General features: G+C 49.0%; 3 protein-coding genes across 3 annotated transcripts; 1 reads left to right on the forward strand and 2 right to left on the reverse strand.

The window, feature by feature from the left end:
* Positions 1 to 1922: 1922 nt before the first annotated feature.
* CTRU02_204945 (uncharacterized protein) lies at positions 1923 to 4366 on the forward strand (the record flags this gene model as incomplete). Its single annotated transcript, XM_036732232.2, has 10 exons — positions 1923 to 1990; positions 2048 to 2093; positions 2158 to 2561; positions 2648 to 3164; positions 3220 to 3258; positions 3324 to 3392; positions 3448 to 3701; positions 3758 to 4011; positions 4065 to 4265; positions 4323 to 4366. The coding sequence occupies 10 exons, from the start codon at positions 1923 to 1925 to the stop codon at positions 4364 to 4366; spliced, it is 1896 nt and encodes a 631-aa protein (XP_036576008.2).
* A 1915-nt stretch (positions 4367 to 6281) lies between these two features.
* Positions 6282 to 7559, reverse strand: CTRU02_204946 (cyclin-dependent protein kinase complex component; the record flags this gene model as incomplete). The annotated part of the gene is made up of 1 exon (XM_036732231.2): positions 6282 to 7559. The coding sequence occupies one exon, from the start codon at positions 7557 to 7559 to the stop codon at positions 6282 to 6284; it is 1278 nt and encodes a 425-aa protein (XP_036576007.2).
* A 5542-nt stretch (positions 7560 to 13101) lies between these two features.
* On the reverse strand, positions 13102 to 13836 carry CTRU02_204947 (proteasome component; the record flags this gene model as incomplete). The annotated part of the gene is made up of 3 exons (XM_036732230.1): positions 13102 to 13417; positions 13481 to 13721; positions 13803 to 13836. 3 exons carry the CDS (start codon positions 13834 to 13836, stop codon positions 13102 to 13104), a joined length of 591 nt encoding a protein of 196 aa, XP_036576006.1.
* Positions 13837 to 14514: the final 678 nt, after the last annotated feature.

Genomic DNA, 14514 nt, shown 5'->3' on the forward strand with positions numbered 1-14514 from the left:
TCGCAAAGAGAGGCAGACACGCAACTACAAGAGGAAACGCGACGGAGTAGTGGTCGCAAAGTGAGGTCTGAGACGACTCATCGTCGGTGTGGCGTATGCGGGAATACAGGCCACAACGCGAGAACATGTCAATTTATTGAGGAAACATCCGAAGAACAGGAATCCGAGTAGTATTAATCAATCTAAGATTTCTTGTTATAGATTTCGATATTATTGTCGCGAAGGTCTGGTTTACTGTCTCACTCGCTTGTCTGTCTCACTCGCTTATCATGTACGTTATACTTAATATTAGTAAGCTTATCTATAATAGAAACTAATATATTTCTAATAAGTTGTATATGCTTAGGCTTAATGCTACGGACTATGTTAAGAAAGTTATACTCTGTATAGGAGACGTATAACTTCTTACTACTTAAGGCGGAAGTATAAATCTTTATAGCAAGTTGCTTCAAAGGGGATAAGGCTATATAAAATAGATTAGATTTATATTTAGTTATATATAGGTTAGGACGAAACTTACTAAAGTTATAGTTAGAAGCGCTAGAATTATATATATAGTTAGTATAGCTAGCATAGCCGTCTAGAATAATATAGGTATTATACGGACTATTACCCTTGATATAGTTCTTATACTAGTCCTTACCCTTGCGCGCATTTCCGTATACGTATATAAGGAAAGAGTTAGCATTCTATATATGCTTATACTTAAGCGCTTTTTTCTAACGTCTTCCGTTCTTAACCGCAAAGCAAATATCGATTAAGTTATAAGCTTATATAATATATAAGTAAAAAAGTAAAGTATATACGAAAGTATAAGGAGACTATACCTTTACTTCCTTATTATTTAGAATATTATTAATAAAAGTATTGCTAGTATAAGGAATACTATCTATAATAAGTTAGTATAATATTATAAAGGAATTATAAAAGTATATATATAGGTAAGGTAGTAGCCGGTTCCGAAAGCATAAGTATATATAGAGGGTAGCTTAATAGGCAACTCCGTAGGAATCTTTATATCTCCGATCTTATCTAGCACAAGCTCGGCAGCTAGCTCTATATCCTAAGCTATAATATACGGTAGTATAAAGTAATATCGAGTATCGTTTAGGATTATAAGGATGTTATAAGATATTATAGGATGTTATAGGATATTATAAAGCTTTGCTAGAAAACTATACGTAATATAACAGGGGCGACGCCTAGCGCCTAGGGATATGCAAATCTATATAAAAGCTAATAGTTAGCAAATAATTATATAGAAATATATAAAAGCTTAAAAAATCGGAAAAAAAAATTAAAAATAGAGAAGATAAAAGAAAACGGAAGTATAACAAAGGATAAAAACTAAATCTCTATAAAATAGTATAGAAAGCGTTATAAATTTCTATATAGTAGGGGTTATATACCTAAACTCTACTTAGTATAGGGAAAAGGAAGAAGTTCTAAGCCTTACTAAATTCCTATTTATTTATCGATTTAGGCGTATAGACTATATACCTAATCAACCGGAACCGGAAGATCTAACCTCCGACGGATTATTATAAAGCCTCGTAGGGGGCTATAGTTCTATATAGTAAACCCTTATTTCCTAAAAAGGCAAATACCTACCTAGAAATATACAAAAACAAAAATCGTTTTACGCGAGATTACATATGTTTACGCTTATAGGGTGTTCCTATCACTACCTTGAATTTTGACCCAGTGCGCCCTGCGGACTGCCGTACTGACTCTCCTTACATGAGTCAGCAAAAATAGATGCTCAAACTAACTACGCACTACGGCATCTCCAATTTTCCGGGATCTGTAACGACGGGATCTCCCGCAAAGTCTCCAAAAAGGAGACACCGAGGTTTCACATACGCGCTTTCGAGGCAACCAAATGTCACTTACCGCGAGCGTTGAGAAAACTTTGGAAAGGAATGTCTAGCCGAAATCAGCATCAAAAGAAGTTCGCTGCTCCGCCTGCAAAGTCTGCTTGCACTGGCTGGTGAGTCTACCTTCGCCCTTCGGCGTTTCTGGGGTTGATCATCTGACACCCCTTAAGCAGAGCATCTCGAGTAAGATGTAGCGGCACACGCCCCTGTACCCGCGTAAGTGGTTCAAATAGATATCTATGCAGGGCTACTTGGTGGAATTAACGCCACATTCTGTCAGTGCCTCCGGAAGGAGGAGACTTGTACTTTCGTCCCTAGCCGTCGAGGCTTAAAGTCGACAACAGGTTCAGCGAAGCCTGATCAACAAACACCATCCAACCAGGTCGATTTCAGCCGGTCTATGATCGACGAAGACGTACTTTCTGACCCTTTCTTTACTCATAATGCTGAAATCGACCTCGATCTGGAGATTCCTGTCGGACTTCCCCCTCTTTACAACGATGATCTTGACGCCTTCCAATTTCGTGACATCTTCCGTGGCGATTCCGAAACTGATTTGGATGACTTCTTCACCGATTTATTCAGTACACCGTCGTTCCCTCGCGCGAGCACCAGCGATATACCTACCGCTACTGCACCGCCGCTTCAGCAGCTGACCAGCAACTTCTATACTGACGCTGATGTGTACGAGACACTACCTCACACTTGTTGTAGTTTTTCGTGCCAGAAACAGCTTTGCTAACTCTCTTTCATTATAATGAGAATTATAGTCTGCAGTGCTATTATCGTTCGTTGCACCCAGTCTTTCCCATCCTACCTCCTCCCACCGAGGAAATGATGCAGGAGCGTCCCAGGACTTCGGCATACACCGCCAGCTATGAACCCGCTTCGCCCTTAATTCTGGCTCTATTATCCGTCCTAACTCACCTGCCTCATCAGGGCCATAATAGCACATTGGCTGAGGGCGCACAAATTATCGATAATTATAGCAGCAATTACTTTGCTCGCCAAGCTATGGATGCAATACAAGCCCAATCAACTTCAAATGGGCCGCACATACGCAACACAGCAACGGAGTATCACCGAAATGTGCCCAAAGACCTCGAAGTCCTGTTAGCATGCTGTGTGATGAGTCTTTATCACTACCTCTGCCGAGGGGACATTGACGAGATGACTTTTCTTGCCCAGGGAGCATTCGAACGCATGAAAGATTTCAGTCCTCGCTTCACCATGCCAAATATGGATGCCCGATTTGCAGAGGCTTTCCAGAGAGCGTGGTGGATGACAGTGAGCTACGCCATCTTTAAACTTTGGTCACAAGATAACTAAGGACAAGCCGCAGTACCTGAGCATATGCAACGCATCAATACTAAGTTGCAGAGTAAGTTCATACATTCGATATCAAAGAAAGGTCATCTATTTTATCAAGAACTGACGCTTCATCAGCCGCCCATGGAGACCATTGATATCAACAAAGTTGCCATCCCGTACCCCAGAATAGACAACGACTCAAAGGTGCGCGTAGATAAAGTGTTGATGCGTTGAATAGTAGTCTCATAGTTCAGTACAGGCATGGGAACAGATCGCACGCGCCGAGGAGACACTGGTTGCAGGGACTCTGCTTCTCGTTGCTCTGGTTAAAGGCTTCAAGTCTACGGCTGCCATACCTTCCTTCTACCAAAACATTCGTCTCTTAGACGACGTGATTCGACACCAGCTCAGCAAGATTTCTGCGGAGAAGATGGACGGTGTATTCCGTGAGCGATCTCCTGAATCGCATCTTGAAATTACATTTCGCACGACGGCCCGAATTAGACTGCTCAGGTACGCACCATCATGAAAGTCTGACACAATTACTCTCCAGGGCTAATCTAAATCAGTGCCCGTATCAAGCTGCATAGGTATCGCGCTTTGATGAATCATCCGCGCATCTTGAAGCGGTTTGAAGCAACCCCTCCGTTGCGCAGCATTGGCAGCCATGGTGTTGATAATATGGGCTCTGAAAGCATACGCAAGATCCAAAAGTCGATGGAAATGTTCCCGCTCACTGCCCAGGAGTCTGGAGCTATCTGTTTGGAATCTGCCATGGGTATCTCTGATGAACTTGAACGTCTAGTGGCTTTGGGAATCCCAAGTGAGTGATTGTGACCAGGAGATGTTGACGCGAATGCTGATTGGCTTTTTTAGTCGCGCCTTGCTTCTGTTCTGCCTTGCTTGCAGGGTATACTCTTCTGATGTTCTACCACTTCGAAGAGTTCCCTTCCCGGGCGAATGGCTGTTCCGCTGTGGATGAGGAGATTCAAAAGGGGTGTGAGGTAGGTATCCGCAGCACCGTCCGGGTGCTTGAAACCTTTTCAGCTGGGTTTTCCTACGTCATAGCCGTCAAAGGTATGCAGTTTCCATTGCTCTTGCCCTGGGAAATTTTAGATTGACTTGTACCTGTAGATCAACTTAAAATAGCTGCCACAGCATGTGACATCGCTGTCTAAATCGGTAACTCCATCACCAAGCGAATCCACAACTGTTTTTTTTTTTTTTTGGGATAAAATGTCTTCGCGGTGTGTATTCCCATAAACAATTAGACCGTTTGGGATTGAGGACGGATTATGTTTGGTTCTAAAAAGGCCATAGATTTCGGGATCCATGATGTCAACATCAATGTACCTAGAGGGTACCCAAAGGAAGCACCTCTGTCAGCTATGTAGTCGTGTATATACTTTTTAAAGTGCTTTATTATGTGGGACAGTCGACTATGGTCCACAATGGGGCGAGCCAGTGATGTTAGCTTGCCTGATGAAGCTTTAGGGAGGATTGAAATGGCAGTGAAGGTTTGAGCCTCGAACAAGACATCCAAAAGTTCGTCCGATTAGTCTGGCGGACGCTCTTTCTGATATTTGCCTCTGAAAGTTTTGGGAGAGGTTAACAATGGAGTGAAATAGTTAAGTTCCAAAGAATGCAACGTGGTGATTTAGTTAAGATCCAACAGAAATCAATCGCCGTCAAAGATTCAGACAATTGTAAACAACAACGACATGGTAATATAAAGCAAGTGACTGAGAATATGAGAAGACCAATATGGGCTCTTTCACTATGCCGCCTACAGCTTGCCAGACACATCACCAACGCGGCACAGGCATAAAGGCAACTCACAACAGGTAACATTCACCCACACGTGCTTAGTTAGCCCTAGCAACGATCTAGCAAAACACCCATAGTCAATTTAGAAGGAGTGGAAACCCACTCAACCAATAAAATCGTTTACTTTGACCCCAAAGCCAGGCGTTGACAAGTACATACAACATCTAAGCACATTCTGCAACATTGGAGCCCTTGCCGCCGAGAAAGCCCCCTTTGTCACCGGCCCGACTACCTTCTTCCTCCGCCGCACTTATGGCCCATGTCCGAGTATCCATTCGAGCTGGGCCGTCGAGAAAGGGGTGAGACGAGGTTACTCTCACCATGGTGCGCGACCTGCGGATGTACACTGCAATTTTATCTCACCCAGAGGCCGTGCACGTGCAGTCCAAGCAGTACCATCTTCAACACAGCTTTAACACCTCTGATGACGTCAATAACTTCAACCTATGAAAAAGTCTAGGCCTCGTCAACTCAGAACAAATGATCGAACACTCAGGACATATCATTATGCTCGCCATCTATGTCAGTCTCTGAACACCAGACGCCTAGTCCCAGGTATGCACGCATAAAGTCTAGTACATAACGTAACCATTTCCAACCATCAGATACCAGTCTTCCTCCTTCTTCCCGTCGTTCTGTCAGTCAGACCAAAAACCCTTGAGCAGGCTACCTCTCACGCACCGAGTCTCATATTCCATTGCCGTGTGAACTCCCCCCGCGAACCCGACGCTCTATCCGGGTATCATTTCCTTATGAATAGTATGCCGTTCACCACCTTTGCCTTTCCAACCAATGCCCGTTTAACGCTGTGCTAGATGCACCGACTCAGGGCGTGCGTTTCCCATTCGATGCTGAGACAGCATCGCCTTGAAAGTCTGGTACCGATTCCCGTTTGTGCCATCAGCCTTTTCTCTATACGGCACCAAACGCAAAAGAGGACAAAACGAGTTCCAGTTGATACTGTTCGCAAACAATATTGGGTGTCGATATCGCGGGCAGACCGTGTCTTCTCCCAAACATGGTGTACATCAGGGTATCGACCTTATATCGCAACAAGTGCTCTAAGAATCGCCAGCTGCCGGTCGTGATCGCTGCGCGACCACTTCCCGTGCGTAAAATTCTACCAACATCGTGGCATACGCCTCTAGGTCTTCCACAGGAACCGCAAGTCGGAAATCGTTCAGTAGAAGGAACTGGAGCTCAAGGTGGTTGAGCTCGGCTAGTGGAAGACCGCCGACCTGGAAACTGTTAGGTCTGATTGAGAAGCTAAGAGGGCAGATGACATACCTTTGCATATCTTGAGTTGGTGTAAAAGACATCCGAAAAGAACTTGCTTGCGCATGTCACGCCCGCAATAATTAACCGATGAATATTAAAACTGTCAACCACAAAATATGTCGCCGGTCCGGGCATACCCGGAGGTGTGGGTTGGGGCACAATGCCTCCGTCGGCCGGTTTCATACTCTTCTCATCAGCATCGTCGTCATCGGCAAGGTCAGAATCAGTCTCGTCGTCCCGCATTTCTACGTCGGCAGACTGTGACTGGGGTGCTTGCTGCGAAGTAGACTGTCTCCGTGCCTGCTCGTGCTTGACCACCATCTCATTGACTCGCTCTGTCATGCGGTCGAAGTACACCAACAAACTTAAAAAGACCTCATAGGTGGTGGGGCAGTACTTGTGAATACGGGATAGGTAGCTGAGAATGGTGATGGCAGGGATGTTTTTCCCGTGGAAGGCAAGAACCGAGGTACTCAGAGGGCTCATCGGTGTGCAGTTGCCTGACTCGTTGTTTTGGCTCGCCTGCTGCTGATGGGCCACGTTTCGTTGCATGGCATCATGCTGTAGATCATTGGTAGTCGTGATTTTTGTTAGAAGAGCAGCAACCATTTCGATGATATCGCCAATAGGCATGGCGCTGATCTCGTACTTCATTTGCTGAAGGGGAGGGTCGTTAAGAATCCCAGGCCCGTTACCAGTCACCATGTCTGCGCGGGCCAAGCTCTGGATGTGCGCCAAGTCGCGCACATGAATCGTCGTCTGACCCTGTGGGTTTTGGCGAGGAGAAGAGGTATCAGAAAGGGGGTATGAGGGGGCGCCGGCGCCGTTGCCATCGGAGGCAGGCGAGGGTTGCTGCTGCTCCTGGCGCAGGGCGCGGGTAGCACCCTCTGGAGCAACTATGGAAGCAGCATGGTTGGTCTCGCGAGAGTCGGTAGAGGCCATGTATGCGGGGCTTTCGGCATGCTGAGGCCTCGCTCGGGTGGGCGATGAGGAGGAAGGAGGCGAGGGGAAGCGAGATGCTCCTCCACTAGGCGGCGCGTGCTTCTCTGTGGGCTCTGCCGAGTCCCAGTCAGAGCGCTTTTGACGAGGGGGAGGAGTGTTGGTGTATCTTGGGCTCGTAGAGGGGCGTCTCGCAGAAGCTTCTCTTGACCGGCTGGCAGATCGGTAGTGCGACTCGTGCGAGTGTTGGTGCTGGATGCCAGGGGTGGCAATCATGTTATGGAAGTGGGAGGGATCAGAGACGAAGTCACCGATCACAGCAGCCATAGCATCGTATTACTCCAGAAGGAACTGAATTACGATTAGGAGAGTTGGAAGCGGCAGCTACAGACAAAATGTACAGTCAGTAAGGTCGAAGAAGTCAAGCGTCACAGGGCTTTGCTCAGGGGAGAATTAACAGATGTGGACAAAAGCAAATGGGAAAAAAGATGGTAGGTTGGGTGTTGGGTTGGTAAGGGTTGACTGAAGCATGATGACGCCTAAGGCCCCAGCATAGGGGGACTAGCACCAGCGGCGCGCTGGTCGATCGAGAATGATTCGTCGTTACATCGATGCGATGACGATCTCGAGAGCAAGGGTTGCCCTCAGGCAGAGTCTTATTGGCGAAGGACCAGATCGAACTGATAGAGCCGGCGAGGAAAGCAACAATCAGTACAATCGCGAGCCCCTGGCGACTTCAACGAGAACCGAAAGGCGACACGCAGTTGAAGCCAACAAGGAGGCACGACTGTTGCCAAAGGCCGCTGTCGAGCGTCAAGGCACAGGTGGTTGCCACTCGGACTAGTGATGTCGGACGCATGTGTGGCCGACGTCACATATGCGTGATCTCCAGATAACCCGGACAATAAAGACAAGAACCACGCGATCGGGGTATAATGATAGGGTAGATGATGGGACAGGGAGGAGGGCGCAAAAGAGCCAGGAAATACGAAGGAACTCACCTAAGTCGTCCCAACGAGAGTAATGGGGGCCCGTCGACAGGCGATAAGTCTAGGTAGTATGGATATGAGTAGACGGAAGCAGCAAGTGAGATTATCGACACGATGATCCAGCGACGTATCTCGACGTTGCAGCTATTGAGAGGAATTATTCGGGGATGATGGACACCAGTTAAAAGTGTGGTTGAAGTTGTTGGAGGGTAAGGTTGGAGGAGGATGGAGGCTGAGGCTGGTTAGATCGAATCAGGACTCGGAGGCGCTCAAGAGAGAGTCGAGGCCAAAAGTCGCGGGAAATAGACACAAGGGCGCGCCGAGTCTAAACAAAGACCGGAGGCGGACGGGGCGGCGATGGCGACTATCGCGGGAGGAGGGGAAATAGTTATTTGGAGCGTGACGGACTCAGCAGAAGTCGCGATGGTGTTTTTGTTTGGGACCCGTTTCGTGAAGCGTGTGCGACAGGCCTGCAAAGTAATAAACAGTAAAAGAAAAACAAAAACCAAAAAGAAGCCCTCCTGGATGTTGATTGATGTCAGGTCTGGTAGAAGACGAGACTCTCTGTTGGGCCAGAACAGAAAAAAGGAAGGCAGGACTAGGAGGAGGAGGGGGGTGGGAAGGAGGAATCGGGGGAGAGCGGATAGAAGGATGGATTAGAGAGAGTGGATGGTGGTGGATGCAAATGGCTAGGTAAGGTAGTAAGGTAGACAAGACTGGTTGGAGTAGAGGGGCCTAGGCTAGAACATAGGAGGAGACGAGAGAGAGGGGGGAGAAACGGAAAGCAGCAGGCACGTCGGCAGACAGAGGGGCAGGGGCAGGACAGCTTTGGTATAGGTACCTACCCAACGTGCCGACTTGAAAGGTACCTAGGCAATGGGGGTGAAGTGTGAACATGGAGGGGAAAGAGGAAGTGGGCAGGGGACAACGCGCCTGTATGCCTGCCCACTAACTCTGAAGAGCGGCTTGAGGTGCGTATGGAAAGAGCATTAGAGTGGGCGATGGACTGGGCTGGAACTGGCAGCGCACAGGCTTTGGGGCTTGGATGAGTGGGCTCGGTCGGTTGGTCTGGCGCGCGGCGTGGGGTCACTGTGAGTCGTGCCTTGTTCGTAGTCAGTGGGCACGTCTGGCAGGAGGGAAGGTAAGATTGGGTTGGTTAGGTACTGTGGTACTATGATACGAAGACACTACGCTACTTGTACTATAAATGAGTACTTTTCTTCGTCAATCCACACCATAGAAGAGAACTGCGAAAGTACACTACTTTTGCCGCAGCAATTCGATGAGACCCTTGACAAGATTGACGGTCTGGTGGAGCCGGATGAGGTAAATGGCAAAAAGATGGCCGTCCCAAACAGATCAGGATGAGCAGTAGCAGACCGAGACCAGCTGTGATGTGGCTGATACGACTCGAAGCGTTTGTGTGATTTTGTGCCATGTGTTTTGTATCAAGTAGGCGGGTGAACTTGCAGTTGCTTAGCGGTCCGTCTCTTTTTTTTTTTTTTCTTTTTTTTTCTTTTTTTTTTTTCTTTTATTCATTTTGTGCCCTAGGTGGTTTTTCCATTAATCTTTACTTCGTTTACATTCTTCTTACCGTCTGTGTCATTCCATTTTCCCAGCGATCATTACTCCTAGGGTTCCGGGAAAACAGTAGCAGCATGAAAGTAGGAAGGAAGCTCCGTGGCCGGCGTGGCGGGATGACAAAAGTTGGGAGCCACCCGAAACATGTGATGACATAAACAAGCGCTAGCTTCCCCATGCCCAACTGCTGTAGCCACTCACAGCCGCCGCAACAGCAACAACTTCCAGGGTCCTTTCCTCGCTTCGTGCAATCACTGTAAGTATGCAAATGCACAGTCGCAGGCAGGTGCAGATGTACATGGTAAGTGCTGCTGGGTTCGTGGTTCCCTGCCCTTCCCCCTCCTGGGGCCTCTTGGCCCTGCCCAGTTCCCAGCTGGCGGGCCCATCCGAACCCAGCACAGCCTCTCCTCATTCTGTGTCCCTTTTTTTCTTCTCCATGCGCTGCATCAATTCAAAGAGAGAAAGCAAGAGCATCATGGGAGATTAAAACGCCTCTGTGACCGCGCACACTCCTCCAGGCCTGCTCCTTGCTCGTGTGCGCCTCCCCCTCCAAATCTTGACGCTCGATGGCAGTGCAGCCTGACGTAATGTCAAAGGCAATTCGACTTGCACTTCCGATACTCCTCAACCAACCATCGCAGTCGTCGAGGCTGACAGTTGCGCATGTCCAAGCGAGCAAGTCTGAGCTCATCGAACAACTAGCGGCAACTACTACTGGTACAAGAAAGGGGAGGAGATTTCCGGAGATGGGCGAACGGACATCCCGGCAGCCTGTCTGGTCAAGTATCTGTTTTTTTTTTTTTTTTTTTTTTTGACCAGCGATGAGGTACTTGTATGCAGCGCAATCAGAACCCGAAAATTCCCATATTGGCTTACGGAGACTGACAAAAATGAAATAAAAATAAACAGATAGAAAATAAAACCAGGTGCGGTACAAAAAGAAAAGCAGCCCAGTGGAAGGGGATAAACAGCCCACCATTGCAGCAGCAACATACTGACCCCAGAACCACCAGCACCAACACCGCCAGAGACTTTCCAGGCCATCCACAGCGCCGGAGGCGGGAGGTGTGCAAATGCACCACTCTCATTGGTTGCCCTGATTATCGATACCACTGATAAGAGATTAACGAACAAGGGTTCAGATACGCCTCGGCAAGGGAACCACGACTTTCTTTGGAGTCTCATCCAGCATGCCATCCGGAAAAGGGAAGTACCATGTATCCACCCAAACCCGACAGAGTCTTCCTGGCGATTCCGGTCCTTCAGTCCATTCTGCTGCTAGTGTGCTCCCATTTGCCTGCCGTCATGCAACGGGCCACCACAGACCACAGGCCACAGGCCATAATCCACCCTCAATACCCACATTCATGATGGACGTCAGGAATGGAGCTATGGAACTCCCGACAAGCTTCCACCAGGTCACCACGAACCCTCAAGAACACACTGGCCACGTTGGTCTGCGCACAACCCAATCAATTTCCGAAATCTCCTAATAATCACCGTCTTCTATTCTCGCCATCCCTGCCCGCACCGCCCGATCAACGGCCGGATCTGGAACCTCACTACCATCCAAATCTGGCTACCCTGCCCAGTGCTGTCTCCATTCTCCTTGTCTCCTCTTTTCCCCTTGGACAGCCTGCTTCAATACCGTGACCATTTCTCCAGAATTTCCAAGGTGGCCCATCCGCAAATCAGTACATGGCGTCGCATTAATCTTGCTCTACAAACGCCATTCTCCGGGACGTAGTGTCAGAAAATAGAAACACATTCAGCCTGTCCCTCGTCCCGGCGCCGGCCGCTCATCAGGTACCCGTTCCTCACGTGCAAGCACCGTTTGTTGGACGCCAGATACGCAACTTCAATGTCTAGACTTGGTTTGGATGTCTACTCCATAGATGGGATGATTTAAAGCAATGATCGGCTTGTTGCACCATTCACAACGGCTGTATACAGACAAACCCATCAGGTGGCTTTATCAGCAACAAACACCTAGACACACCTGAAAAGCGCTGGCTGAACGCCCTTATTTCCTTCACTGGCCTGCTTCACTCAATGTTGGCTATAGCCACGAACACCCAAAAGGGGGTAACCAAAAACAAGCTTTCAATATCGCCCATTCCACCACACCCGCTCCCCGGCGTACCCTCGAGTACGAAAACCCCATGTCTCTGCCCCCCCTTACCACCACCAACTAGCACCTCCCGGCCAATGCCCGGTGTCGACTCCGGCACGGGGTCTTTGCAGCTGCTAATTCCAAGTCCCTTTACACAGTACAGGCCTGTGCCAACCCACAACACCTTCACCGCAATCCCACTATGGAATGGGGTCATCATGCCCGCACAATTGCCAGCTACCGGACATCGTGGCACCCCAGGTCGCCAACAGCCCGTCCCACGTTTCCCATCCACGCCGTTCCATTACTTTCCTGATCCTTTACCGACTGCTGACGACATTCACACCTCTCCTTCACCTTAGATCAAACATGCCAAGTTGACAGATGAGTCTCAGTCCCTCAACAATCTTGTCCCGGCCTCCGGGTATCCTAAATGCAATCAACCACCCAAATGGCGTGCCCTCTACCCGCCTCACTTTTTCAAGCTGTAGGTCTCATTCAGAGTCTCTCTACCTAGTCACAGCCGCAGGTCACGGTCAGAATCTGGCCATCGTCACCCCCCTTTCCCCATGCTCCCCGCATCGTCGCGATTCGTTCCCGCTCTTTACCACCCGCAGAACCGAGCGGCGCTAAAAACATGGTCCCCCTTCACCGCTTCTAAGCTGTCTTTTTTTTTCCCTCCTCTGTCTCTTTTTTGGGTGAGACGCAAACACTTTTTGAGTACTGGGATATCTTTTCCCCGTTTTGGGCTTTCTCTCCCTGCATTATGCATACATGCGTCGTACGGAAGGATGGATAGGAATCTCGCGTGTTGTAGCTTGTATGGCCCAGGATGACGACTACTGTAACATCGCACGCGACCTCGGGTCCTTATCAGTCACGGCGATGTTGATATCTCCGACTAGCCGCTGGTAACAGGTTCTCTGATAACAGATTTTCCATGCAACAACCCTCTTTATTTTGGAAGAATCTCGTCTTTGCGGGTAATCTATTTATTGTACATTCAAAGCTCGTCGTCAAGTCTCAAGAGTTGCCTCAGCCTCGCTGTCCTCTCCTGAAAGGCTCGTTCATAACTCATGACTGACCAGCGTGCAAAACGACGTCTTTCGTCCCTCGACGGTGATGGCCGGCGTTTAGGACGATCTGTTGCTCTTCATCTGTCTTCCTCTAGCCTCACGCCTCCCACTCAGTGCTTTACCGTGTAGTCCTCGTCAGGAAGGTACAGATGCCTCTGCGCACCCTTGGCCGTCAGGACGACCATGCGAATGACACCACCAGAGCTACCATCCCACTTGATGGCCTCCCGCAGCGCACCCTTGACAAAGTTGACGGCGTCCTGCTCCTCCATGCCTTCCCTCCAGTTGGCGTCACAGTAACCGTAGATGTAAGTCGATCCCGATCCGCCAATGGCATACGCCTGCTTGTGTAGGGAGCCTCCGAGAGGGATGGAGTAAACCTGGCCGCCGTGGCGCTCGTCCCAACCAGCGATAATGAGGCCGGCCCTTTGATTGAAAGTTAGTCTTGTTCGCGCACAAGTATCCAAGGGTATAAGACGGTGAACTCACGTCAGACGGTCCTTGTTGGCGTAGCAAATCTCTTGGAAGATGGCAGCGGCTGTTTGCGTCATGGGGGGCTTGCCGTTGCGCATGGCGTACAGACCCAGCTGGTACTGGACGATATCGGCGACTGCCTGAGTGTCGGCGGCGGAGCCTGACCGGCAGCACCAAATGGTGTCGTGGACTTGTGTGAGCTTGTCGGTGACTCGGTTGGCAATGTACGCGCCAGTTGTTGTGCGGGAATCAGCGCCTGGAGGGATCGACTGTCAGTCATGGCCTGTCGTTTCTTCGCGGGCAAGTAGGACCGCCGCCAAGATGATCAATGACATACCCAGAATAACGCCGTCCTTGAACGTAACTGCCATACTGCACTGTTGTTAGGTCTCGAAGTAAATGATGCGGGCCGGAGGGTTTGTTTAGCTTACATCGAGGTTCCGAGGCTGTGATATACGTCAGCGGGGTTCGTTCCTAGAGATTACACAGCGCCATCACACTTACTTGACCTCTCCCTTCTTTAGTCTGTCCATGTCGACGTGGATGCCATCTGTAATGTTTCCCAGCAGTCAGTCACCATGCTTGCTTCTTTGCTCAAACTTTCCACCCCACATGTCCAGCTCCCGCAATGCTTGCATCATGGGAGGGGGGTTGATGAAAGAGAGCTCCAATCCGTACCTTCGTTGAGCATGCCGGTGGTTGTGAAATCCATCTTGATACGTTGCTTCGTGCGTAGAATCGATAATCTGTCTGAGGTATTTGAGGATGGGAGGAGAGTTCGGTCGTGTGATGGTTTGATGTGTCGTCGGTGGGAGGGCGGCGGTTGCTGAGGGAAGGCTGGAGCTTAGTTGAAGCTCAGGCAGCTCCAGAACGCGTTGGCCTTGCTCGCCCCCCGACGAACCGACCGACTATCACGTGATTCATATTACATAATATTGCGAACTTTCCAACCTTGAATGATGACTTGCCAATTTCTATTATGAAAAGGAAAATGCAAAAGATGTACGTCTATCCAAACGCATTGGTCTTATTTTCTGTTCAAAAGTGAT

Source organism: Colletotrichum truncatum, assembly GCF_014235925.2.
Source record: "Colletotrichum truncatum strain CMES1059 chromosome Unknown Contig_0003, whole genome shotgun sequence".
In the NCBI taxonomy this organism is placed as follows: Eukaryota; Fungi; Ascomycota; class Sordariomycetes; order Glomerellales; family Glomerellaceae; genus Colletotrichum; species Colletotrichum truncatum.